The sequence below is a fragment of the Durio zibethinus genome, chromosome 17, assembly GCF_047325235.1.
Source record: "Durio zibethinus cultivar Kanyao isolate XHJ-2024 chromosome 17, ASM4732523v1, whole genome shotgun sequence".
Classification (NCBI taxonomy): Eukaryota; Viridiplantae; Streptophyta; class Magnoliopsida; order Malvales; family Malvaceae; genus Durio; species Durio zibethinus.
This window is the reverse complement of record NC_143178.1, coordinates 5,760,632-5,784,824: the sequence shown is the minus strand read 5'-3', so window position 1 is coordinate 5,784,824 and position 24,193 is coordinate 5,760,632. Positions and strand designations below refer to the sequence as shown.

At 34.6% G+C, this 24,193-nt stretch overlaps 5 protein-coding genes across 16 annotated transcripts; 3 read left to right on the top strand and 2 right to left on the bottom strand.

The window, feature by feature from the left end:
- Positions 1-864: 864 nt before the first annotated feature.
- On the bottom strand, positions 865-1,506 carry LOC111279817 (protein RESPONSE TO LOW SULFUR 2-like). The gene has a single exon (XM_022866872.2). It carries the CDS (start codon positions 1,376-1,378, stop codon positions 1,040-1,042), a length of 339 nt encoding a protein of 112 aa, XP_022722607.2. The 5' UTR covers positions 1,379-1,506; the 3' UTR covers positions 865-1,039.
- Positions 1,507-3,184: 1,678 nt separating this feature from the next.
- On the top strand, positions 3,185-6,696 carry ATG13 (Autophagy-related protein 13). 6 transcript variants are annotated; one of them, XR_016329115.1, is made up of 5 exons: positions 3,240-3,389; positions 3,569-5,111; positions 5,205-5,415; positions 5,979-6,062; positions 6,177-6,193. XR_016329115.1 is itself a non-coding variant. In XM_022866808.2 (4 exons), exons 2-4 carry the CDS (start codon positions 3,747-3,749, stop codon positions 6,487-6,489), a joined length of 1,866 nt encoding a protein of 621 aa, XP_022722543.1. In that variant the 5' UTR covers positions 3,185-3,389; positions 3,569-3,746; the 3' UTR covers positions 6,490-6,696. The 6 variants fall into 6 exon arrangements, 5 of the variants coding, with proteins under 5 accessions (XP_022722543.1, XP_022722561.1, XP_022722532.1 ...); XM_022866808.2 differs by lacking the exon at positions 5,979-6,062 and having other exon boundaries at positions 3,185-3,389; positions 5,228-5,415; positions 6,177-6,696; XM_022866826.2 differs by lacking the exon at positions 5,979-6,062 and having other exon boundaries at positions 3,185-3,389; positions 6,177-6,696.
- Positions 6,697-7,241: 545 nt separating this feature from the next.
- Positions 7,242-11,024, top strand: LOC111274113 (Peptidase C78, ubiquitin fold modifier-specific peptidase 1/ 2). Of its 7 annotated transcripts, none has more exons than XR_016329118.1 (8): positions 7,242-7,277; positions 7,366-7,516; positions 7,715-7,784; positions 7,875-8,717; positions 8,903-9,014; positions 9,677-9,772; positions 9,854-9,995; positions 10,484-11,024. XR_016329118.1 is itself a non-coding variant. In XM_089746272.1 (7 exons), exons 3-7 carry the CDS (start codon positions 7,726-7,728, stop codon positions 9,935-9,937), a joined length of 1,194 nt encoding a protein of 397 aa, XP_089602398.1. In that variant the 5' UTR covers positions 7,242-7,277; positions 7,366-7,516; positions 7,715-7,725; the 3' UTR covers positions 9,938-10,119. The 7 variants fall into 7 exon arrangements, 4 of the variants coding, with proteins under 4 accessions (XP_089602398.1, XP_089602396.1, XP_089602397.1 ...); XR_016329117.1 differs by having other exon boundaries at positions 7,614-7,784; XR_016329116.1 differs by having other exon boundaries at positions 7,366-7,784; positions 8,900-9,014.
- Positions 11,025-14,753: 3,729 nt separating this feature from the next.
- Positions 14,754-17,811, top strand: LOC111274102 (membrane protein of ER body-like protein). Its single transcript, XM_089745729.1, is given in 8 exon segments — positions 14,754-14,915; positions 14,970-14,979; positions 15,420-15,635; positions 15,879-15,963; positions 16,346-16,448; positions 16,530-16,601; positions 16,651-16,864; positions 16,867-17,811. Coding segments are annotated over 8 exon segments (999 nt in total). The 3' UTR covers positions 17,004-17,811.
- Positions 17,812-19,309: 1,498 nt separating this feature from the next.
- LOC111287558 (putative aquaporin NIP5-1) lies at positions 19,310-23,194 on the bottom strand. Its single transcript, XM_022878187.2, has 4 exons — positions 22,205-23,194; positions 20,715-21,134; positions 20,568-20,629; positions 19,310-19,905 (listed from the first exon to the last, which is right to left on the bottom strand). The coding sequence occupies exons 1-4, from the start codon at positions 22,418-22,420 to the stop codon at positions 19,710-19,712; spliced, it is 894 nt and encodes a 297-aa protein (XP_022733922.2). The 5' UTR covers positions 22,421-23,194; the 3' UTR covers positions 19,310-19,709.
- Positions 23,195-24,193: the final 999 nt, after the last annotated feature.

The window sequence follows — 24,193 nt, the reverse complement described above, 5'->3', positions numbered from 1 at the left end:
ATGGTTATGGACAAACAAGCATGCATACAGTCATATAGCACCTTACCGAAAATCGATCAAGTGAAAAAATTACATGCTAGTTTCAATGTTTAATGTTTTAAAAAATTTTAGGTGTTTTTGTTGAATTAATATTTTATCACACTAAATCAATCAGGTGTGCCTGTTAATTTTGAATTCAAATTACTAAAGCATGATTTTGGTGACCTTTCTTTTGAAGCAGTATAACTGATTGAAGATTAATTATAGAGCACCTTACAGAAAATCAATCAAGTGAGTTATAGTTTTTGAAAGACGATTGAATTTTTGAATTTCTTTTAAAATTGCAAAAGATTCTTTAAATCATTAAAAGCATGAATTGAAAATGTAAAGGATACTCTGGAATCAAAGAAAGATAATTTTATAAGAATTAAAATGAATTATGTTGATGGTTTTTTCGAGTGTCTTGACTGGACAAAACAATTTTAAATAAACTTTTGAGTAGAAATAGAACTGCTGCAGCTAAAGCATGATGAGTCGTTTGTGTGTAGTAGGTTTATCCTTGATCAATTGGCGGCCCTGCCCCTTTTTGAAGGGACTCTTTCAATAGTCGCTTCCTCCACTCGAGCAACTGACTCTAATTCTGGCTCAACCAACGATCGAAGAAAATTGTTTCTTAAAATCAACAACTTCTCCAATCCATTCCTGATTCCCTCGGTGGTTTAGCCACTATATCCTTTCTGCCACATGGAGTTCTCTCATTCGTCCAACAAAACACCAAGTTGGCTCAATTGGTTGCTGTGTGCTGTGTCATCTTACCATGTTGTCATTAAATTTTTAGTAACCGACTAGTATTTTTTGTCCTGCCACATTTCAAACGCTGACACATGAATATTTAACATTGTTTACATAACTGCTGATTAGCAACAGACTGGAACTCATATATTTACGGATCCATAGACAAACTTGGTTAGATTCCTCACGCCTTTGTTACATAATAAAACATCAGACAAAACCAGAAGCCAAAAAATTATATACCAGTACTAGAAAACTTTTGGAAAATTTAGAAAAAAAAAAAAATCAAAGGATGGAGATGGGTGCAGGGGAGCTGTGGTTTGGAGGGCTGGTTCATGAGGTAGAGGATATGGGCGTTGTAAGCACGGGCCTGATTGAAGGACTCTGCTTCTAGCTCTCCCAACTGAGAACACAGCCTTTCCTCGGCTTCTTCCGCCACCCTTAGCCTTTCCCATATCTTTTGTAACTCTTTTCTCATATGTTCCTCTCTTTCCCTGCTTTCCTTCAACTCCTTCTCCAACTCTTGGTTTCTCTTTCTCAACTCTTCCTCCTCTTTTTTCTTTGCTGCCATGGCTTTGGAATCAGCTACAGCCATTGTTGGAGCCATTTGCTCGTTGTTATATGTTTTTTACTTTGATTGGTGGAGAGTACAGTAGATGCAGTTATGGAGGATCAACCGATGTCGGAGGAGTAGACTCTCCTATATAGCTTCAACCAAAAATGCCCTTTTCTTTATTGGCGTTTCTATATGCTTAATGCTTTTACAAATTCAATTTTCAACTCTTTGCAGTATTTGATTTGCGTGACCTTTCCTTGTCCTTATGCACATAATTGCAGCCTGTCGATAGACGTGACGCAATGGGTTAAGGGCTTCTTGCGTGAAGTTTGGCCTTCTTATTTAATAATTTTAATTGGGTTTTGGGTCCATCGGGACCCCCACTACCCGGCCTGATATCAAACCCGATGTTATTAGTAGGCATTCGTCCTTTTTAAGATATGGTCTTCCATTCACCGACACTTTTTCATTTAGGTTTTATCAAATCACTTGAATGAATGATGAAGATAAGTAAAACAAATGCACAAATGTCGATGAAGCTCTGTTGTAGATTCTTGAAACCTCCAAAACCCAACCATCCAATCCAGGGCTCTTTTCTCCGATATTTTCCCGGTCTTTTGTCTGCTTTTTCTTTTTCCCTTATTCTCCTTGCGTTCCTTACCTCTTTTTATATTTTCTTTTTTTTTTTTGACTAAATTCCACCATTAATTCTTAATTTTTTGTAATATATTTTTAATTTGCAATGTAAAATTTTTTTAATTCCTGATTTTTAAATTTGTTAAAACTTCATCCATCCATCAATATTTTTATTTTATTTTTGCTTGCTTAGTTTCTTTTACTTTAGCTTTTCACTTGGAGCATTATTAAGTTATGATGTACGCTTTTTGAAAATTGACCTATTTAATTATTTATATTTACAAATAAATAAAACAATTTTAATTTTTGTTTCGCCAAACGAGGAATGATAGTTATGGTATTGGCAATGGCACGAAAGTCTATTAAAGAAAACAAATTTTTTTCCTTGATATATAATATTTTGTCATCCAAAAAAGTAGAAAAAACAAAAGACATAACGCTGGAGCTGTCACATGGACGGTGAAGAAAACAGAAGAGATTGAGAAGGGGTGAGCCTTCATGCTGAAGATTAGAAGCCCGTTGGCTTCGGCCCAGGACCTGTGAAAGTAATATGGCACGCCGTGAATGTGGCCCCAAGAAGGGTACATTGCATAATAATAATAATAATATAATTAAACTAAATAACATATTATAAGTAGATGAGTTGAAAAGGTTACCAGTTATTAACTTTAATTTCATTTATCTACACTAATTGTGTTTTATTAATGAATTTATTTTCATATTTTTTAATTAATTTTAATTCAAGGTATGGAAATTGAAAATGAACTTCGTTGCATCCTATTGTTATTTAATGCCAAAATGAAATCAAACGAGAATTTAGATAAAGTTTTTAAAATTATACATGTAAATTTTTTGGTTAAAATTGATTAAATGAAAATTAAATTTAAAAATTAAAATAAAAAATTGATAAAATTAATGAAAATGTTAATAATATATAAAAAATAGCTAAAATTAACACATTCGTACAAAAATTATCGATGTTTATTGATTAGTATAACTTTTTATAATTTATAATAAAATTGTAAAATATATTAAAATTGTGATAAATTTTATATATAATTAAATATTTAATTATATTTAACAAAAAAATTCATGAACTTGACTTAACCGCGAGGGGAAAGAAAAAGAAAAGTAACTAATTCTTACCCGTGTCGGAGCCCTGACACTCGTGTCGGCGTCTGAAAACCATCCATTAGTCAAATTTTTCACACCCAAAAAGTCATATTTTATTCGTCAAATTAATATTTTTATACTTAATTGAGAGTGACGTAGCCGAGGGAGAGAGTTTAATAATTTTAACAGCGGGACGCCGGGCTCATATCATCCTCTGCGTTTCACGCGATCGTGTTTTTGATTTTCACGTCTCTTTTGGCTTTGAGTGCATATCACTACACAGCCAGCCACCATTTTTCCCTTCTCATCTCAAGTAAGTTAATCTAATTTCTTATACTCTTTCGCTCTTTTCTTTTAGATCGTGTTGGTTTGGTTAGCCTCCAGTTTGAAATCCTTTTACCCTTTCTATCGTTCCCGATTACAGGTAAGACTTTCGAAATTCCTAAATCCTTAGATTTGCCGGCTGACTAGGTTTTATTATTTTCATTTCAGATTGATTTATATGAATGATTTTGCATCATCATTATTCGGTAATGATTAGTGAAATCGTTGGTGATCGGAGTTGAGAGGGAGCTTCCCTTCTCCACCTTTGTCGACTAATTATAGTCGTTTTCGTAATACATCGCAATAATTTTCGGTTTATTTGGGGAAGGATTGATGATTGATTGCCATGGAAATGGATCGAGAGTCTGGAAAATCGGAACAAATTGTTTCTCAATTTCGTTCCAAGATCTTGCACGTTATTTTGGACTCCAGGGTCCCTTCTTTTCACCACCACCACCAACAGCAAGAATCTTTTTCTCTTTCTCGGGTGAGAAAGACTGACAAATGGTTCAATTTAGTATTAGGACACCGCCCAGCAGCTTTGGAGAATCTCAATTTCTCCCTTAGAAATCTCTTGGATCCTGTGATAATCGACATAATACTAGTTCAACATGGTTCTTCTTCCTCATCAGTGGACAATATTTGTACTCCTTCAGCTGCAGCTGCGGGCTTTACCGAGACTGTTATAGAAAGATGGGTTGTTCAATATGATTGCCCTCGGGTTGTTGCTACTCCAAGTGGTGCTGATACTTCTGGTTTGTATAAGAAGACTTACAGGAAGTCTATCATACTTTTACGGTCTGTTTATGCACAAATGAGGCTTCTTCCTGCATATAGAATCTTTAGGCAGCTGAGTTCATTGAGCCAAACATATAATTTCGATCTTGTTTACAAGGTTTCATCATTTTGTCATCCATTCACTAGGGAAGAGGAGCATGTGATGAAAGAATATAGTTTTGTTCCTGTTGAGGCTCTTTCTGGTCTTCTTTGTGTGTCAGTGACCTACCGTACATCTCTATCTGATTTCAACCTTGAGCCTTTGGTATCTTTGCCACCAAAGATTATTACAGACTATGTTGGTAGCCCGACCACAGACCCTATGAGATCCTTTCCTTCATCAGAGAAGGGTGTCCGTGCTACTTCCTTTCCATTAATAGGAGTGCGACCTCCATCTTCAGCTCCACTTCAACGTCCACATAGCTGGTCTAGTGGTTTTCACAGAGGATTCCCTTTTGCACAAAATCAATCCCTTGCGGGATCTCCACCTGCTTATTCTACATCTCCGATGACATATGATGTTGCATCTCCACCTTCTGATATGTATGGTAATAGAATTCAAAATCCTAGACTGTCAACTCTACAACAGGTTACTGCTCGTGATGAATATCAGCTTTCACCCCCATTCTCACCATCTCCTTCCCCATCACCTCCAACATACTTATCTGGTGCTAATCCTTTACTTAGTCATCATCGTTCTGAGACTGCCCCTGTAACCATTCCTCGTCCAATAACTGGCAGAAGTTCTAGATATCTTTCTCCTAACTCTTCTGATACAAGTAGACATTCCCTTCCCCCTCTGTCTCCCAGAAGCTCAAAGCATTATGCCTCATCTCAGGAATCTCCCTCTGGGATTCGATCATACAGGAAAATAGAAGCTCTAAGGGCTGGAGAGTCTCCTTCTGGCTTATCAAATCATTATTCTGTACACAAGGTAGTCTTAAATTTCTGTTTCTTCTATTTGAAACTTTTACCTTTCTACAAAACCTTGTATCTGTATTTATGTACCAGCTGATAAGGGCATAAGGCCAATACTCATTTGTTTCATAGGTGGTCAGAGATAGTAAAGATGACTCAGGCCGATTCTCTGGATTGTTATCTTCTAGTGGATCACCCCGTATTGGATTCTCTAGAAGCTCTAGTAGATTATCTTTTCAGGATGACATGGATGATTGCGAATTCTCTTGCCCGTTTGATGTTGATGATGTAGATGTATCTGATTCCTTGAATCAGACCAGGTACGTAGGTTTTTTTTTTTTTAAATCTGTTTCATGGTATTGATGCCCGTACTACATTTCTTGTTGAAAAAATATTTAGTGTTAGTTTTTATGCCTGCTAGTTTCACATTTGATCTAGTGCTTATCTTTGAAGCACTCCTTGTGTGAAAAGTTTTTCATGATATGAAAGACTAATTTTGAACTGCTATTTTCAGGCTGCACTCATTCAGTTAGCTTTATTTTGCCTCAAGTCTATCTTACACACATTACATGCTCAGGTTAATTGATCCTATATACTTGTTTCTAAGCTTAGAATATGATATTGGTTAAGATAAAGATTCCGTTCCTGAAGCATGGATAAAGGAAGCAAATCTACGGAAAACAAGAAGGAAACTAAAAGTGTACAAAAAGCCTAGGCATCAGAAGTTGTGAGCCTGGTTAATAGTCGGCGCTTGACATATAGGTCATTTATATCATCAGAATAAAGAATACAACGAGTAATAAAAACCAGGAAAATTTTTCTCTAGAATAGTTCTATTCTTCAGGAACAAAGTGATGTGTTAATTTTTTTTATATGGAATCAGAGTCTGCTCTCGGATATGCATCTCCTCCTTTACTTGCCTTTGCTGATTTGGATCAATTTAATATGGGACTTTCCTATTCTTGAGGTTACCTTATTGTTGCTTGTTGTAAGAGTTTGATTTTATATAATGTTTATGATTGGTTCCCTTTTGGCTTACATTCTTTATTCTTCTTTCTATGCCTGCAATTGGGTTTTACAGTCAGAACGTAGAGGGTAAAAAAGCTTCAGAATTCACTGCACAGGCAGTGCCAGTTGGTAAAAAATCACAAGATGCTGCTGTTGGCATTCTTGTTCAAATGCTTAGAACAGCACCTCCTCTGCGACAAGATCCAAGTTGTTATTCAACTCATTCGATAAGGACTGAATATGAGGGAGGTATTGGCACTGCTTCTGGATTTTTTATGCCACGTAAAACAGCAGATGCGCTCGAAGAGCTCAAGAGCTACAGAGAAATGAAAGATCTACTAGTATCAAAGAGTGGAACTCAGGTGGTTAGGAAAGAGGAAATGTAGTTGCTCTCTCGGTGGGTGGGGTGTTGTAGATGATCATATTGCTGTCAACTGATGCTAAATACAGCAGCAGCTGATGCAGTTTAGATCAAAACAGAATAAATTTCTTTAAGAGAGGATTAACGGATTATGTACATATTCTGAATGAACATTGGTTACGATTATTGAATTAGTCATTGGAATTTGCTAAATGCAAACAAAATTCTCTCATCTAGACGTTGCTTGTTCTTGAGAAATCCCTTGTGAATTTAGTTCAAGAAGTTGGGAAAAACAAAAGTTTCTCCTTTTATTTTTGGATAAACAAATAATACCAGTACCGGCAGTAACAAATAATTGTTGATGTTTTGTTCCAACAAGATTGTAGTCAGTTATTCTTACGTTTATACTTATACACTTTCCCAATAATTTGTTACTAGCACGGAAGAACTTGTTGCAAAGGGATTCTATAAGTGCACGGCTCATTTTTAGTTTTCAAGCAGGTTAAGGTATAGTTTCGTATTTTTGTTACCGTAATAAAAAAGTTTGAGTTGAAAAAAAATAGTTATAATTTAAATGTCTGAAAGTAAGCATAACTAAGGGATATAAAGATAATAATAAAAAATACCTTTATTAGTTTTTTTATTTGAATTTACAATTCATATTTTTATATCGAAAAATCATTTGTTTATTATTTAGCATTATTTAAAAAGTATTTTTAAATGTAAAAGCAACCCCCAACTTCAATCTTAAATTAACCCTAGAACTTAAAGGAGCTCGTGTATTTGGGGAAAGACATTTGCTACTGGTTCCAGGTAATTTGATTTTAAAATTTGAATGTCTTTTTTTTTTTTTTTAAATATAACTATAGTTTTCTCCTAATTTGGGATGATTTGTCTGAAGTGAAAATGGAAGGACAGCGAGTTTTCGCTCCAATTTTCCCGTGTTTCCCAACCAAACATTACAATTCATAAACGCAACTTAGGAGGCGAATCGACGGCTTCACTTTGATCACCTCTCCCCCTTGCCTTCACCACCGCTTCTGCTTTTGGAGGTGAGCGTCTTGATACCCATGGCCGCATCTTTCTTTCATCATAGGCTCCGAGACTGAATTTATTTGTTTATTTATTTTTCTTGCTATTATTCATCAGAAAATTAGCGCTAACCAAAAGATTTGGATTTTCGTCGAAATTGAGATCAAAGTAAAAATAATTTTTTCTTTTTTTAAAAAATAAACTATTCGGCATTGAAGAAGTACGATCTATGGAATCTTCCATCTGTCCTTTTTGTCATCTTTCAGTTTCCTCCTCAGATCTGCAACGGTATGCTCTTTTCTTTGTTCTACTTCCTTTTTAAATTCTAATTTTTGTTTAAGATTTTTAATAAATAGTAGTAGCAATTATTTGATACAGGCACGCCAACGGTCACTTTGAGGATGAAGATGAAGAAGCTAAAAACCTGGGATTGGCTATTCAAATTCAAATTGGCTGTTTTTCAGGCTCAACTGACGTGGATAGCATTTCCACGTTGATTGCTTTACAGACAAGGAGCAACTTTTACCATGTCAGAGATGGTTTGATTTCCTTGCTGAGAAACTGTTTAGAACTAGAAACCCAACACAATTCATCAGTAACCATATTGTCTGGTTATGTGGACCACTTCCAAAGCCTTCCGTCCGTGGATGTTGGTTGGGGTTGTGGCTGGCGCAACATCCAAATGCTGAGCTCTCATTTGCTTGCTTGCAGGCAGGAAGCTAGACAAGTCCTGTTTGGTGGTTCGGGTTTTGTTCCTGATATTGCCTTCCTCCAACGTTGGCTTGAGATTGCTTGGGAAAGGGGATTTGATCCACCTGGTGCCCAGCATTTTAACTGCAAAATCTATGGTTCCATTCATAGGATCGGGACTACTGAATGTGCTTCTCTTTTGCGTTCATTTGGTCTTCGTGCTAGGGTGGTTGACTTTGGCCCGGAGGAATCTCAGCCATTTTATCTTTCTGTTCCTAGCTCTACTGCTGGACAACCAGTGATGAAAAGGAACGCAATCCAAGTTTCTGGACCTATGGATAGATACGTTCATCAACAGCAGGGTTTGAAGAAGCGAAGTCACTCTTGTGTGTCTTTGGGCAATGGAAGGAGTGATAATTCTAAAGGGAAAAGTGAGGGACCTCAGGTTCTGGTTGATTGGGTGTGGAATTACTTTTCAGATACTGGGTTAACCATATCTGGCTCCAGTCGTGTTGTAGTCACTGATAGAGCGTAAGTGAGCATCAACACTGCTGCTATAACTTTTATTCTAACATTGTTTTTTGTTCTAGGGTGTGCATCAAATGAATATCATTGTGTTTCTGTCCAATTTTCCCCTCAGTTTTATTAAGATACGAAAGCATACAATTTTTTATTACATTCTATGGTTCCGTTTTGACAGTAGCTTTCCCCAGCAGGCCTTTATACTTCCAACATGACGGACATTCACGAACGATAGTTGGGATTCAAGTTAAACATCAACAGAATGGGATGCATCAGTTCAATCTCTTGATTTTGGACCCTTCTGATGTGAGTATTACACATATATCTGCCTTTGCTGGCTATCTGACGTTCTTAACAGCTTGTAGACATTGACAAATGCCACTACTACTGAATTTTGCTGATTTTAATACTTATGAATCATGATATTGCCACTTTACTGAAGTTCTGATAATATATGTAGTCCTCACCCTAGCTATCTCATTTCTTTTATCATTTGCTCGTGTATTTTAACTATGCTTGAATACTGCAATTACTATGCACATTAATCATATCCAGAGTTCCTCATATGAAATTTGGAAGGTTTCCATCTGATTTAAATATTTGGTAGAAAAACCTGTATGGTACATTTGATTCACAAACTCAGGCCCAATCATGACCACCATGTTAAGAGTTAGGTTTTTAGATGCCCTTGTAACTGTAGAATTCAAGTCTGATGCACTGGCCTGTTAATTATTGTTCTGTAATCAGGGAAGCAAATTTTGGGAAATAAGTAATCTGAAAATTTTCTTTTGGCAGAAATTACAAAAGTTGGGACTTGCAGGGGTGTCAATAACCAGTCTTTCTTTATGTTGCTAGAATCTAGCGCTTTTTACGTGTATGCGTGCTCTTGTTGATGCATTAATGTTTGTGCATGTGATTGTTGCACAGCTAATGCTACATTTCTTCTGTAACCTTTTATATAAGTACAGGGAACAATTGCTTTGGAAAGATCGCTTAAAAAGAATGAGGGATGGCAGAAGCTTATAAAAAGAGGAGTCCACACCCTGAACAAGCCACAATACCAGGTTATAACACAATTTTTAAACACTTTCTCTTTGATCTAACCATCTTTTGATATATGGGCTTATATTCTACGACTTTTTCAGTTGTGCTATATTGATCCTGGAATTGCTTGTGGGGAGGAGCTGGAACAACTCAAAACAATAAATAGCACCTTCATTAAATTGTAGAGGAATATATTGGCCAAAAAACAAAATTGTAGAATATAGCGAACTTCTGAGTCCTTAGGTACTGTTTATCTATTTCATCTACTTGTAAAGTTTTGTGCCTTTTCCTTTCTTAAAACAAAAATGAATATAAATCCTTTTCCAGGATGTCTATGTGGAATGTAAATCTATGGTTTTTACCAGTACCATTGCTTTTTTAAGTGTTTTTTTTTTAATTCATGAGTTAATGTAAAAAATTTCGCATTTGACATATGCATGTTTTGTATACTTTGATTTTTTGTTGGTCTCTAAAGTTGGCATAATCTTGATTAAGCTCTTCCTTAGATGCTGTTATAGCAATATTAGAGTTGGATGTCAAGAAATCCCAAATGTTGGACCTCTATTATGATAATTATTGATTTTTTTTTTGGTCAACTTTTACCTGGAAAAGCCTATGGTCAGCTCTATTTTGCCTGTCTGGACAACAAGCCAACATTGCTAGTCAAACTTATCGATTCCAAAGCACTATGGCTGTTTTGCACTTGACATTTAGCTCCTTGTTTCATATAGGCAAAATTGTTGAGTCTATGGTCAATGGCTTTCCTTGGCCCTCGCTTTTTTCCACCCTAAAGTTGGCAACTTCGCTCCTGAAAACTGTATCTTCACAATCAGGCAAAGCACATGAAAAATATGGGATGTTATTAGGCATCCAACTCAAAGTTGGCAGCTCCTCTTTTGACAAGTGTATAGTCATCATCGGTCCAAGTGCCAGCAACTCCTGTAAGTTACGGTGCACAATCCCAATCAGTTTCAGAAGCCTTAATGAGTCCAACGTGTTTTAAGTGCCCTGCCCCTGCCTTCTGGCTTCAAATTGCTTTATATTCAGTTGGGTTTTGTTTTTTTTGTCTGAATTATATTCTGCCAGTGGGAATCATAGATGCTTTGCAGAAGGCCAATATAAATCACTTTCTGGTTCCACTTGGCCAGAGAAGTGTCATTTTTCATCTTGGTTTAAACTTGTAATCTGAAGCTGTAGAGAACAGTTTAATTTCTTTTCTGTATTATTGGGAAATCTAACCACACAAAAAATAAAGGTTGTAATTGGCATTGACGCATTGTGCATGGAGACTCCAATTAGTGACACGTTTCATTCAATAATTGGATCTTCAATTTTTATTTTTTTTTTTATAAAAGAAACTTACAAAAACTAAAAATAAAACAGAACAGAGAAAAAGAGAAATGCCTTCTAACAAAGTCTGATGTGGCCGCCATTAGCCAGAGCCAGGGTTCACACTCTGCTTCTTCGGACGGCGACCCGTCCGATTCTTAAGAAAAAAAATATAAAACAAATTCAAATATAAGAAAAAAAATCAAATATATGTTCAAAACAATAAAATCAATATATAATTTATGGATATATTATAATTTTAAATAATTAAAAAAGGAAAAAATTTATTATTTCTCATCCAAATATATTAAAATAATACATTTGTTGATATATTATGATTTCAAATAATTAAAATTTTTTAAAAAATGTACATTATCAAATAATAATTATTATTTTTATGAAAACAATCATAAATAATATTAACAATAATCAAAATATTTTATGAAAATAATCCATGTCTATTTTGTGGTTGAAAATAATTTTTTGTAATTTTTTTGAAGTTGTTGTACATGCAAAAACTAAAAACTTTTTTAGAATAATCTGAAATTTAAGTTAGTTAATTTGGTTAAAATTTAAATGTCAACATTTATAATATTTTTATTTTATTTTTCTCAAATTATAATATCTTATTGAAAAAATAAAAAATAAGTTATTTAAGGGACGAAAGAGAATAGAAAATAAAATAACAGAGTAAAAGGATTAGAATAGCAGTATGGAATAACTTCATCCATCCAAGAATAAGAATGACGCGGAAAATTGGTTGGAGTGTAAAAATCTTGCAACATCATCAAGTTTCTTCATCGGAGTTGGGGCTTTTCAATGTCTTTTTATATGTTAGTTACTAATCTTTCTATCAACTTAACTCATGATGTTCCTTAATTCCTGGAAACTTCTCCTGTCATTACCGACACCATTAAATGGAGTTCGATGTTGGCTCTCTCCCTTTTTCAATATTAAACGAGAGATTTGGTACTTTTAATTTTTCTTTAAAATTTTATTTTTTATTAAAAAAATTGATAGATTTAATTTTTTTTTAAATATATTTTTTAAAATTTTATTTTTTAAAAAAATTGATATTTTTAATTTTTTCTCAAAAATATTTTTTTTTGAAAACTTTATTTTAAGAAAATCATTAAAAAGAAAAATTAAATTAAATTAAATTTAAATTAAAAAAATTAAAAAATACCAAATAATTCTAATTTAGAAATAATAATATAAATATAAATATATAAAAAAACCTTGAAACGGCTCCGACTTGAATTCGGTTAACTTGAGAGATAAAAGCTGCTGGATGGCTTGATATGCGGCTCGATTTAACAGCTCGACTCGACTAAACCAAATGCAAGGGTGCAAGTCAACGAACTCGGGTTAGCGCTCGAATCGGGTCGGATCTTGACAAAATACACGGATCTTAGATTTATTAACACTCAAAACGACGTCGTTTTGCGATAGTATAAAAGGCAAAAACTTTCGTTTTTTTGCCAGATGCTTCTCCCTTTCCTCTCTTTCCCTCAATTTTTTCTCCTTTTTTTTCTACCCACGAAGAACGTCGATGAAATTCTCACCAGTTTCTGGGTTTTTCTACAGGAAACTGAGTTTTTCATTGGAAAAGTCATTAAAAAACTTGAATTTTGCCTAAAAATTGCTTGGAATCTGAAAATTTTCCAAAAATTTTTCAAAAAAAAAAAAAGCCAAAAATTCAACAAAGTTTCCTAAAAATTCTAAAATCGCCTCTATTCTTCTAAACACTAATTTTGCTTCTGTTTACCTTTTGTTTTCTTTCTGTCTCTTCTGTTTTGTGGTTCTGTTTAAGCCTATATTTATATGATCAATTTTAGAATCCCTGATTAATCCGAATTCTCTTTCTAATTAGATTTCTGGATTATCAGATTAGTCATTGAATTTATCCTCTAATAGTTTAATCCAACTATGATTCTTCATTGGCCTTATTCATGGTAGAATTCATTCCCCCCTTTTTATTTTTAATTATTCTAATAATAATCGAAAATCAATCTGAAAAGGAAACAAAAGAAAAATCTAGAAGAAAAACAAACAAATAAATAAATAGATAATAATTAAGCCCATGACTGACGTCATTGGACTAAGCCCAATTGATCCGGACTTAGATCAAATTGGGTGTCTACAGACATGAACTATAATGAAAGCAAACAAACTCCTCAAAAGATACCTACAATCAAGATAAATTGGATTTTATTTATTTTTCCATTTCATAAGGGCAAAGCTACTGTTGAAAAAGGTAGGATTAACTTTCCAATCATTAAAAGATGTAATTTTGCTATGAGAATGTCAAATTTAGGTGATACTCTTTGTTGTTGAATCCATTTGTTAGGACAGTTACAGTGACCATTTACTCTAAGTATTTAATTTATAGAGTTTTCGCATTAAAACGCGTGACATAACTCTTTAAAAATTCATTGCGACCTAAGTGGATTGGCATTAAACTTAAAGTTATCTTCTTCCTTTTTTGGCTACTTACAAATCGAGACAAGAAAGAGTAGCTGATCTCTTTGAGCGTTATAATTGACCTCGATTTCAGGCTGTTATACTAAAACTGAGCTATGCCCTTTAGAATGATAGTAAGGCCTTTATACATCAAAACTTTGTTTGCCCCATGTATAATTATGTTAGTCTTATAAATTTTCAAATGATCAAAGGGATTAGAAATACCGTTGTATATTTCTAAAATTGGTATTTTAAACCCTTTGAGAGACATGTCTCTATTGATTTCTTTAGTGAAGACGAGGTCTTGAAGAACTTAAGCTTACCCTTAAATGTTACTGCCTTCATTTTTAACTCTTTTTCCAATGTTTGCATCTGGGCTTTTAAGTTTTTGTTTGATTGGGGTTCAAAGTTTGTCTCTTTGGATTTTTGAATTGTAGCATGTGTTGAGTTGTGGTTAGGGTAATGGCGAATTGGGGTGTTATGCTCTTATTCTCTGGAGCTCGAGAGGCCTTCTATCTCTTCATAACTTTGTTGTCTTATTCCATCTTTTTTGCCAAAGGTGATTAAGTCAGGCACTTTCAAAACTTATGATGGGGTTATGGTTTGCAACATCTATTTAAGGGCTTGTATTTGCTCAATAAAAGCCTGAAATTGTTTCATGATCGAGCCTATGGTGGGACAGGTCATTTCGAGTGTTAGCTATTATGCGTTTCTATTCTAGTCAAAATGTCCATCTCTCATTCCTCAAAAGTTCTCTTCCTTGGTGGTATTGTTTCATGCTCGGTTAGTGAATGAAAAAAAAACCTTTACTTGGAATGCTAAATGTTTGTGCCGAACTCCAATCTTAGGGTATTCTTGGAAAAACAAAAGAGAAGGACAATTAGAGTCAAAAGTAATGAGTATTCCCTGCATTTATACTCCGACGCATAAGTAGTGAGGTCGAAATGAGAGTAGTAAAAAGAATTAAGGGTAGATTGGATTTGTTTTAATGATACCTGAACATTTGTATTTATAGATAAAGCGATAGAAAACGATTAGGAGACAATAAAAACATAATTGAATTGATGTGGCACTGAATATATTAGATTGACCTCTAACTATATGCTAAAGGCTTCTAACATAGAAAAATATCATTATAACTTTATGATCTCTAAATGCTTCCAACGCTACTCTTGAGAAAAGTATGATTAACTTTCCAACCATTAAAAGATGAAACTCTGCTATGACTATTTGCTCATTTGTCTTTTTCTGTTTATTGTTTGCCTTTTCTCTTTGTATGGAGTTTGTAGTTGCTTAGAAGGTTTCAGATTGCCTTTGAATTATTGTGTTGATGTTTTCCTCTCTGTTTCTAATCTTTTGTTATCCTTTCAAGTATTTCTTTTTTTTTTTTTTTTCTGGATAATTCGAGTCTTTGTTGTGCATTAGCCTGATGACAGTATATTTTTTACTGTTAAACCTTAGTTTCAAAGCAAAATTCTCATTAACGATTCCCTTGACTTTTGTGTGCTTGCTTGGCATTACCTGAGGATTCAAACCTGCTCTTTCTCAACATATGAAATAAAACTTTTTAAGCTCAATAGTTCTCATCACCATCTATATCTTTGAATTCATACATAATTCTCTTTAAGGTGATTAGTCCTGTTAAATGTGTGTTTGCCTGCTCTTATAGCAAAACCAATCACTCAGTGTCTGGGCCCTTTAATTGAATATTTAACTTTAATTTTCTTTCCTTTGAACGGGAATAAAAATGCTTTCTCACATTTATTGACTCATTTACTTGATTGTTCTAATGCAATCTATTGCATACATTCGTAGAAGTTCTGATTTGTCCGCATCTTCTACCATGCAATAAGATGCAGGGGACAATGAGATAAGAGGATATTGAAGCTGGGCCACTTGAGCCGACATCATACCCGTGTACGGAAGTGGCACCTTCATCTCAAAGTAGAACCCAAAATGAACGGAGAGGTACCGATGGTGGTGAAGCTCATGAATGGGAAATTCTAAAAAGCATTGTCTATGGTGGACTAATTGAATCAATCACAGGTTTAGGTGTTGTGTCTTCTGCAGCAGGTGTTGGTGCTGATAAAGGTAAGTTTTCTCTCTTTTTCCCCTCTCCAGATTCCATCAAATGGTTTGAGTAGATGCATATTTTGTCATATTCTGTCATCCTTTATATCATATATATAGCCTAGAATATTTCTCACTTCCAGCAAATGATTTATAATGGCTGTATTTCCTTGCATAGAGAATAAAGAACAATTTGAACTTTGAATTTTATAATGGCTCCATTGCCGTGCATTGCCACATACTATACCTGACTCTTTTGAGTAGTTTTGCTTGCTTTCAGATTCATAGGCCAAGCATCCCCTACCGGAGCAGACACAATAATAAGTATTGCCTATAATTTTATGCTTCTGTCATTTACACCAAGTTTTTGCTTTGTAATTGCAGTGAATGTTTTGGCTTAGGGATTTGCAAATCTGATTGGAGGACTTATTGTCTTTTAGTCATAATATGAGTTTTTTTTCCCGGTGAATAATATTCATCGGTTAGCAATGATGCATGATAAAATTGAAAGTTGTCTGTTAATATGTACATTTTATTATGTAATAATAGATTTAATATATTGTCAATCCACGAGTGTTGTACCGAAGATGGGACCTGTATTTAGATTCACTTGGAAATTCCAAGCCTTAAAATGCAGGATAGAATTTTGTAAATTATCTTTCTTACAGACACATTCCTAAATACAGAGGCTATTTTTATCATTTTAGTGCTTTTTCTATATGCATTTTCAGAGACAGACATTTTCACATCGTTAGATCTTTCTTGTTTTCAGTACTGAACTGGCTTGCATATAGGTGGTTTAGAGTTTTTACTTACGTCGTTAACCATAGCTATGTATTTTAGAATTGACAAATTTCTTTCAGTTGTTTTTCATGATCTCATTTCTGGCGACTAACTTACAATTAAATTTTACAGCTTAGAGAACTGAAAAATGACCAACCTCGTGGAGCTTCCGCTGATACCAACATAGAGGAAGACCGGTATCAAGTACTGTTAGGACGGGACAGAATTTTACATTGCAGGTTACTGTAGCTAATTAGCTATTTTTTCATTCCTTATTTTTGGCTTGGTTCCTCCTGTCTTCTATGGCTTCTCATTTCGTAAGAGCAATGATAAAGATCTCAAGGTTGCAGCAGTGGCGGGTGCTTCTCTAATTTGCATAATTTTGCTTGCACTTGGGAGACGTCATGCTAGAAAACCACACAGAACTTACTACCGGACTGTATCATGCTATGTCTTCCAAGGGATTACGGCTCCTGGATCTCGTACCTAGTTGGTGAACTAATCAAGAAACTCCTAGAGAAGCTTGGTTTGTTTGAGTCAAGTTCAGCTGTCAACATGCCATTTTTGGAGACAATACCATTGGAGGTGGGACGGGCATCCTATTGAAGTTCTTCTGGGCTTGAATTCCAGGCATTTTGAACAAAAAGTTGATCGAATCGAGTAAATGATGCCAAGAGCATCAATTTTCAATCAGTCATGTAACTTGTTAGCTTTTATTTTGGGTATGTATATTCTTCTCGGTACCTTACATTTAGCTTTGCGGAAACTTGGTAAAGAAATAAGTAACTTTTCCTTCAGATTGATGTTAGATTTTCTTGATCAACTCTTCAACTCTCTCCATTTTTTAGGTCTTTCAATTTCAAGGTGTCTAGGCTTGTTTGCGCCTATCATCGCACGGCCCAAGAAGAGTTAATCCAAGGTTCCAAACATAGTTAAACCAGTTGTTTGAACAACATTGCTGAATCTTTGCAGGGGGGTCTTGTCTGAACTGAAACAAGGACAAGAATTCTCATTATAGATAGAGGTAGGCCCTGGCAGTTTGGAACATATGGTCTTGGATAAGCTTGGTGTCACGGGCCACACATTTCTTAGACCGAAATCACGTGTGCGTGTGGCACCGTCGGTATGGCATCAAAATTATTCTTAATCGAGGTCAGCTTTTCGCGGGTTAATTTTTTCATGCCCGAGAGTCTTTCTTAGCTTTGATTCCGTAGAGTTGCACATTTCTAGACTCGACGAGAAGGAACTCAACTCTCATAAACTCATCAACCCACAAAATTCCGGGTGGCCCCCACACCCATCTTTGCCCGCGGCATTAAGGTCACGGGCACCGACCTACCTTGTATGTAAGGGCTCACAACTCTAGTTCTCGTGATATTATCTCATTCTTGTATAGTGAGAATCCAAAATTATGTCCGCCGGTATCGTATGCAAGCTTTCATGCTTAAATCTCGAAAGTACAATACATATATTGGTCAACCCTAAGCCAACCTAGGCTTATATCATCCGACGACACTCATATCTTAGGGCCTTAGCCCTTAGTTTCATTGTAGCTATTCGTATGCATAATGGACACCAGACATTATACACGTCTTGCCTCGGGGAACTTCGATATACTACCCATCCGTAGTACACCTCTATTAATTGGCTACAAGGATCTAACAAAATAACTGTCTGTTAACTCGCTCATCTCTCAAGTTCGATAATATTTTTTTTATGTAAATATTATCTCATGATTTTTTTAATTTAAAAGAAAAAAAATTGAAAGACATAACAAACGTTATTGTCTAACCCCATAGTTCAATGCAACGACATTATACGAGACACATCGACTCCGATTATTCTTAAATTTATCATGATTTGAAAAAATATCTTCTCACACACTCATGATCTAACTATACTTGCCTACCTAAATAACATATGTGCCAAAGAGTAATTTACTTCAGATTAATTAAACTCCGACTTACCCACTAATCAAAGGATTGATAGAAAATTGACACCAATCATTCTCTTGTAAAAAACATAAGAGTTTTTTCTGCCTTCCTATCAAGAATTGTAAAAATGTTTAAAATGAGTATTTTTTTTCACAATCATCTCATGCTTTTCTTCACCCAACTTAGGATTCAATGACCTTTTTTTTAATCACCATAATTCTAGCATTTTACTTGTTACTCTATCAATCCACTTGAAGATGTCCATACACAACTTCAATAGCACTCAACTAGCTAACCGACTCTAAGACACCTGTCTACTAACTAACACTTATCTACATATTTTGAGACCTATGACTCACACTGTCCGCACGTAATATCAGCAACATATTCCTTGTGTTTAAAATACCCGCGTACAACTTCAAGACCACTATCTTAAAAATAAGATCTCATTTGCTGTTCAACTCAAGATCAATTATGGTAGGATTAAGGTATACCAGGACCTGACCATGACACCTCATGGACTGGAAACATAGAGTGCTATCGCCCATCAGTCCTTTTTTGCAATGAAATCGTACTTTATTTTTTGCCAATTAAATCGATTATTTTCAGTACTAATTTGTTTTATATACTTTCCTAAAAAAATAGTTGTTTTGTATTCTAACAATACTAAATGCAGAAGATCATGAAAAAATTTTGACCATGAAATCTTGTGTCAAATTAACTACTGTATATGGCTACCTGCCACTTGGGTTTAGACTAAAACCAAGTGATAATAAAGTAGAGATTAAATTAAATAATAACAATATCAATCCAAAGTTTAATTTAAATAATTTAAATAATTATTTTAAAAAAATATATATTTATCAAAATTTTATTTCAAATTTTAATATCTATAATTTTTTTAATATGCAGATTTTTTTAAATAAATAATAATTTTGGATTTTGCCTACTATACTCTTAATTAAACAATATCACAGGTGATAAAGATATATTATTATTTTTTTTATTCATTTATTTTGCCTATGATAGCGTACATTATTGACACTATAAATCAAAACATCACAAGGAAAATTACAAATCAAAGTCCAATTATTGAACGATGCATAATTAAAACAGACAAGGAAATGCCAATCACATTCATGTCCAAAAACCATATAGAATAAAGAAGCAAGGACAAGATTATTCAATCATACTGTAGGGCGTGGACTTATAGTCACATTGCCCATTCTCCTCCAAAGCTGTCTTATCCTTACCCCACTCACAACCAAACGACCATATATGCTTTCATAGAAAGAGACATTAGAAGAAGAAAAACTATACGTAAACTATCAAATTTCTGCCTTCAACGATGATATGATTGCTATCTTGGACTTCAAAGCTAGCGTCGAAAACTCCTGACCTGCCGTGGTGCTTCAGCCTCTTCCCCTCGGAGCTTCACCAAAGTGTATGTGCCAGAACCAACCAGGGCACCCAGTGTGGGTGCTATCAAGTAAATCCATAATGCCTTATAATTTCCTGCTGCCACAGCCGGCCCCAAAGTCCGCACTGGATTCATTGAACCCCCACTACTTTGCCTGCAAACAAGGTCAAACATAAATTATTATCACTACTATTTGGATCATTTGTTAGCTACTTTTTTTTGAATGACACCAAAAGCAGACCTCTAGTCTTTCTATCAATTATCTTTGCTGTCGACCTAAGCCTAGCTGCTCTATCCATATATGTCTAGGAATTTCGGATTATATTTTATACTATTTCATAGATTATTACATTAAAATGTATATATATATATAAAGCGTATACATATTGAGTAAAGTAATGAACATTATGAGAATTAAATACCATGGACGTTTAACCCTAGAGTAAAGTTTTAAAAAATATGTATAAAAAGGTTTTAAAAAATCTATATCATTTGACATTTCTTGATGATTAAAATTCTACATTTGGGGTCTGTATACACCAAAGTAAAGTTTAACATCTTTATGTTGAAAAAATAAAAACAAAAAGAAGCCCTGTATATAAATATAATCAAAGAATATGATATTCGTTTCAAAGCGTGCACCAAAATTGTGTTTAAAATTAAAAAATCAACTTAAGACAAAATAAATAAAATAATAATTAAATGTAATTGTGATATGTTCTAAGCATAAACAAAATGGATAAAAAAGAAATAAAACTTGGGAAGATAAAGTAGGAATTTGATAAGGGGGCAAAAGAAGCAAAAAGTATTAATTACCCTGCCACAAGAATGTTAAGCATGACAGTCGCCCCAACCGCTATGCCCGCCAGCTCTCCAACCTGTTCATGAGAATAAAGATATCATAGGGTTGTAAGTAGATGGTAAAGATCGAATTGTAGCAGTGGCAGAGCAAAGACAACGTACAGCACGGGTGTCAGTGGCAACGGCAGTGACAACGAAGAGAAGATTAAAAGTAATGAGGAACTCGAGTGCAAAAGCTTGTCCATAGTTGACGGAGGGGACAGTGACGCCACCAGACATGAAGGGATGAAAGACTCCCTTGAGAGCGAAAGAAGCACAAATGGAGGCCGAAACCTGAGCGGCTATGTATGCTGGAACCTGTGCCCATGGGAAGTGACGACAGGCAGCAAATGCAATGGTGAGGGAAGGGTTAAGATGAGCCCCAGAGATGTGTCCGGTTGATAAAATTATTATCATAACAGCCAGCCCTGCACATGCTGCATTTCCTATCAGTGTCTCCGCTCCAGAATACTTTTGGTTCACTATTGGTCCCGCTGTAGCCGCAAAAATTAGGATAAAGGTTCCCACAAATTCTGCTCCCAGCTGCATAAAGCCATTTCCATACCATTGTAATTTCTACTAGTTTGTTTCAAAATTTAGATACAGTTCATGCCCGTGCTTATGGAAAGCGATTCAGGCTTGTAACAACCAATCACAGGAAAATGATATAGTAAAACAATTATGTACTTTAACATTCATTAATTTATCTTAGGTAATTAATTAGATCAAACTACTTCTGGAATTTCTCTTGCAACTCTTGAGGAGTCGTGACCCTCCACAGGCCACTACGTACCGCCCGCATAAATAAAAAAGGAGACCACTAAAAGTAAGAGTCGGTGGCTTTCATTCTCTATGGAATTAAAAATGTAAACCCTCGTTTGCTGGCTAAAGTCTTTGCTTTCCAATTTCCACTATTCTAAAGTGGAAGAAGGCCTCTTCCCATAAGTTTCATAAGAATTCCAAACTCTACTACTCTTCCCATCCACTACAGGACGAACTTCGCAGTGCAGTACTTCTTAGCTAGCATCTTATCGGGTTCGATTTTGATTAATTACTGAGTTTCATTTCGTTTCATTTTTCCAAAATAAAAGGGAAAATGATATTGCATCGCATAATTTCCTTTCAAAGAAAATGAAGAAACAAGTGCGGAAACAATTTAATTTATGATCATGATATATGACAAACAAGTCAGAACATGGGCTTTCGGTGGATAAAGTCTAAGATTTATTTACCGATATGCAGGCATAAAAAGTGGCTAAATGGGGTTCAAATTTGAATGAACTCTACTTAATTACTATGATAATAACACTATTTTTTTTGTTGGAACGATTGCTTACAAAAAAAATTCTTAGCCTGTTACTGCTAACGGCCGCATTATTATAATTTCCAGTGAAACATTGCAAACGAATCATTACTGGCTAATGATTCTGCCAGAAATTAACCCTTTCTCTCAACTTGGGCTTCCTGCTGCTGCAAAGGCTTTGGCGCGTATAGCAATAAAACGCATAGCCGTAGCAGTACCCATTCTAGTTGACGGAATACTCCACTAATAGGAACAGAAATTAATTATCTGAACTGAGGGACACAGAGAGAGAGAGAGAGAGAGATAGAACCTTGCGGGTAAGAGAGACGTCTGGTGCAGGGAAATCAGTGAAGCATGTGTGAGGTTGACCCCACGTTGCGGCAGTCACCGGAAAGCATTTGCATCGTGGCATTGACTTCCGATCATACGACAGCGAGTCCACCCTCATGGACGTGAACAGCGGTCCACCTGGCGTTCCCGGAGTTGCCGGTGCCGACGCCGTAGGGGTTCCAGTCCCATCAGGCATTTTCTCTTAAAAAATCCTTTTTTTTTTCTTTTTTTGATTTTTTAAGAATTAATGGTGTTAAAAAATTTTGAGAAAATAAAAATAATAAAAATAATAATTTTGAAAAGTGAAAAATATTATTTTAAAAGTAATTATAACTATTGATATAACAAAATTTTCAAATTTTTAAATAAAAAATAATAAAATTGATTAGATAAAAAAATTATTTATAATAAATAGTCATAAAATTTTTATTAAAACATATGATAATTTGTATAATTATTTTTTATTTAATCAAATAATCATTTTGTTTCAAATATGTGTATTTAAAATAAAATTAATATTTTAAAATTTAAAAAATTAAAAGTTTAAATAAAAAATAATTTTTTTATTTATTAAATGCTGTGCAGGTTTTTATAAAAGTGCGGCCAAGGAATTTGAGATGTGACGATAGCCACATTACAAACTACAATTAGCTAGATAGATAAAGCATCAAGTACTTGCACAGAAAATCAAAACAGAAACTTTTTTTTTTTTTTCTGGAAAAGGATTTGAACTAGGAAAGGCAAAACTTACATGCTTCAAATGTTTTTATGAAGTATAGTTAAGGATGAGCGAAAACGAACCAATCCAGCTTCAAATGAAAGAGATATAGAAGGAAGAAAAAAGGGCAAATCAGGCGCCTAGCAACTTAGCTGCTGATAAAAGAAGAAGATGGAGAAGAAACGAGAGTTTCGGGATTATAAATTGTAAGAAAACTATAGTACATATATGATCAGGATGACGATAGATATACGAAGGAGCCATTTGGGGTGAAGGCTGCACGTTAATATAACACAATGTCAATTTCTAAAAGTCAATGGCAACATCCCATCATCTTGAAACTTGACAGCTCTTTGGCTTTAACAAATGAGTGCTAAAGTGACTGGAACATTGGCTCACAGACGTTGTAAGAGCCGTCCGATTTTGGGTTTTGATGGATGGATTGGTTCTTCAAGGCATCTTCCCAACTCTAATGCGAAAGACCCCGAATGCCCCTGTCACGACATCATTTTCCCCTTTTATATTATTACACTGCCGCCCAATATAATGTAATAAACAATGACCTCCACGCCACCCACCTTAAAGAGACAAAAAAGAGAGTAAAATAATAAAAGAGACAGCGTACGTTTTGCTTCTTAAAATAATAAGCTGTTGCTGTTCATTTTTTTAAATCTTTGTTCATTACCCGTGTTATTAATATATGATTTTCATGTCTAATTAATAAAGTTGATACGAATTTTAAAATTTATCTTGACTCAATTTAATTTATATAATAAAAAAATTAATAATTTAAATTCATCACATTCAAACACAAAATAATAAAAGTTCAAAACAAGTCAAATTTATTTCATTGTTATAAAATCCAATTGTTTTTCACAAACAATAATAACTATAAAAAACATATAAGTTAGATATAAGGTCCCAACTTTGTGCCTTATTATTGCATTAAGATCTCATTGTCTCAAAATCAAAATCAACCAAATAAAATTGAAACTGCTTTTTGAATAAAATAATTGATCAAATTGCTTTTTAATTTGTATTACTAGTACAGAAAATTAGAATGAAGCAAAGAAATGGAAATAAAGAAATATAATGATCCTACTTTCCTATTTAGTTACCCACAACAGAACCCTGGAATCAGTCATTCAACTTCACTCGTAAGAGCTTGAAATCTCTTTTTGCCCCGTTTTTCTAATATCGATTGGGATAATTGTTTTTTTTTTTTTTTTCATACTTTAACCCCATTTGATG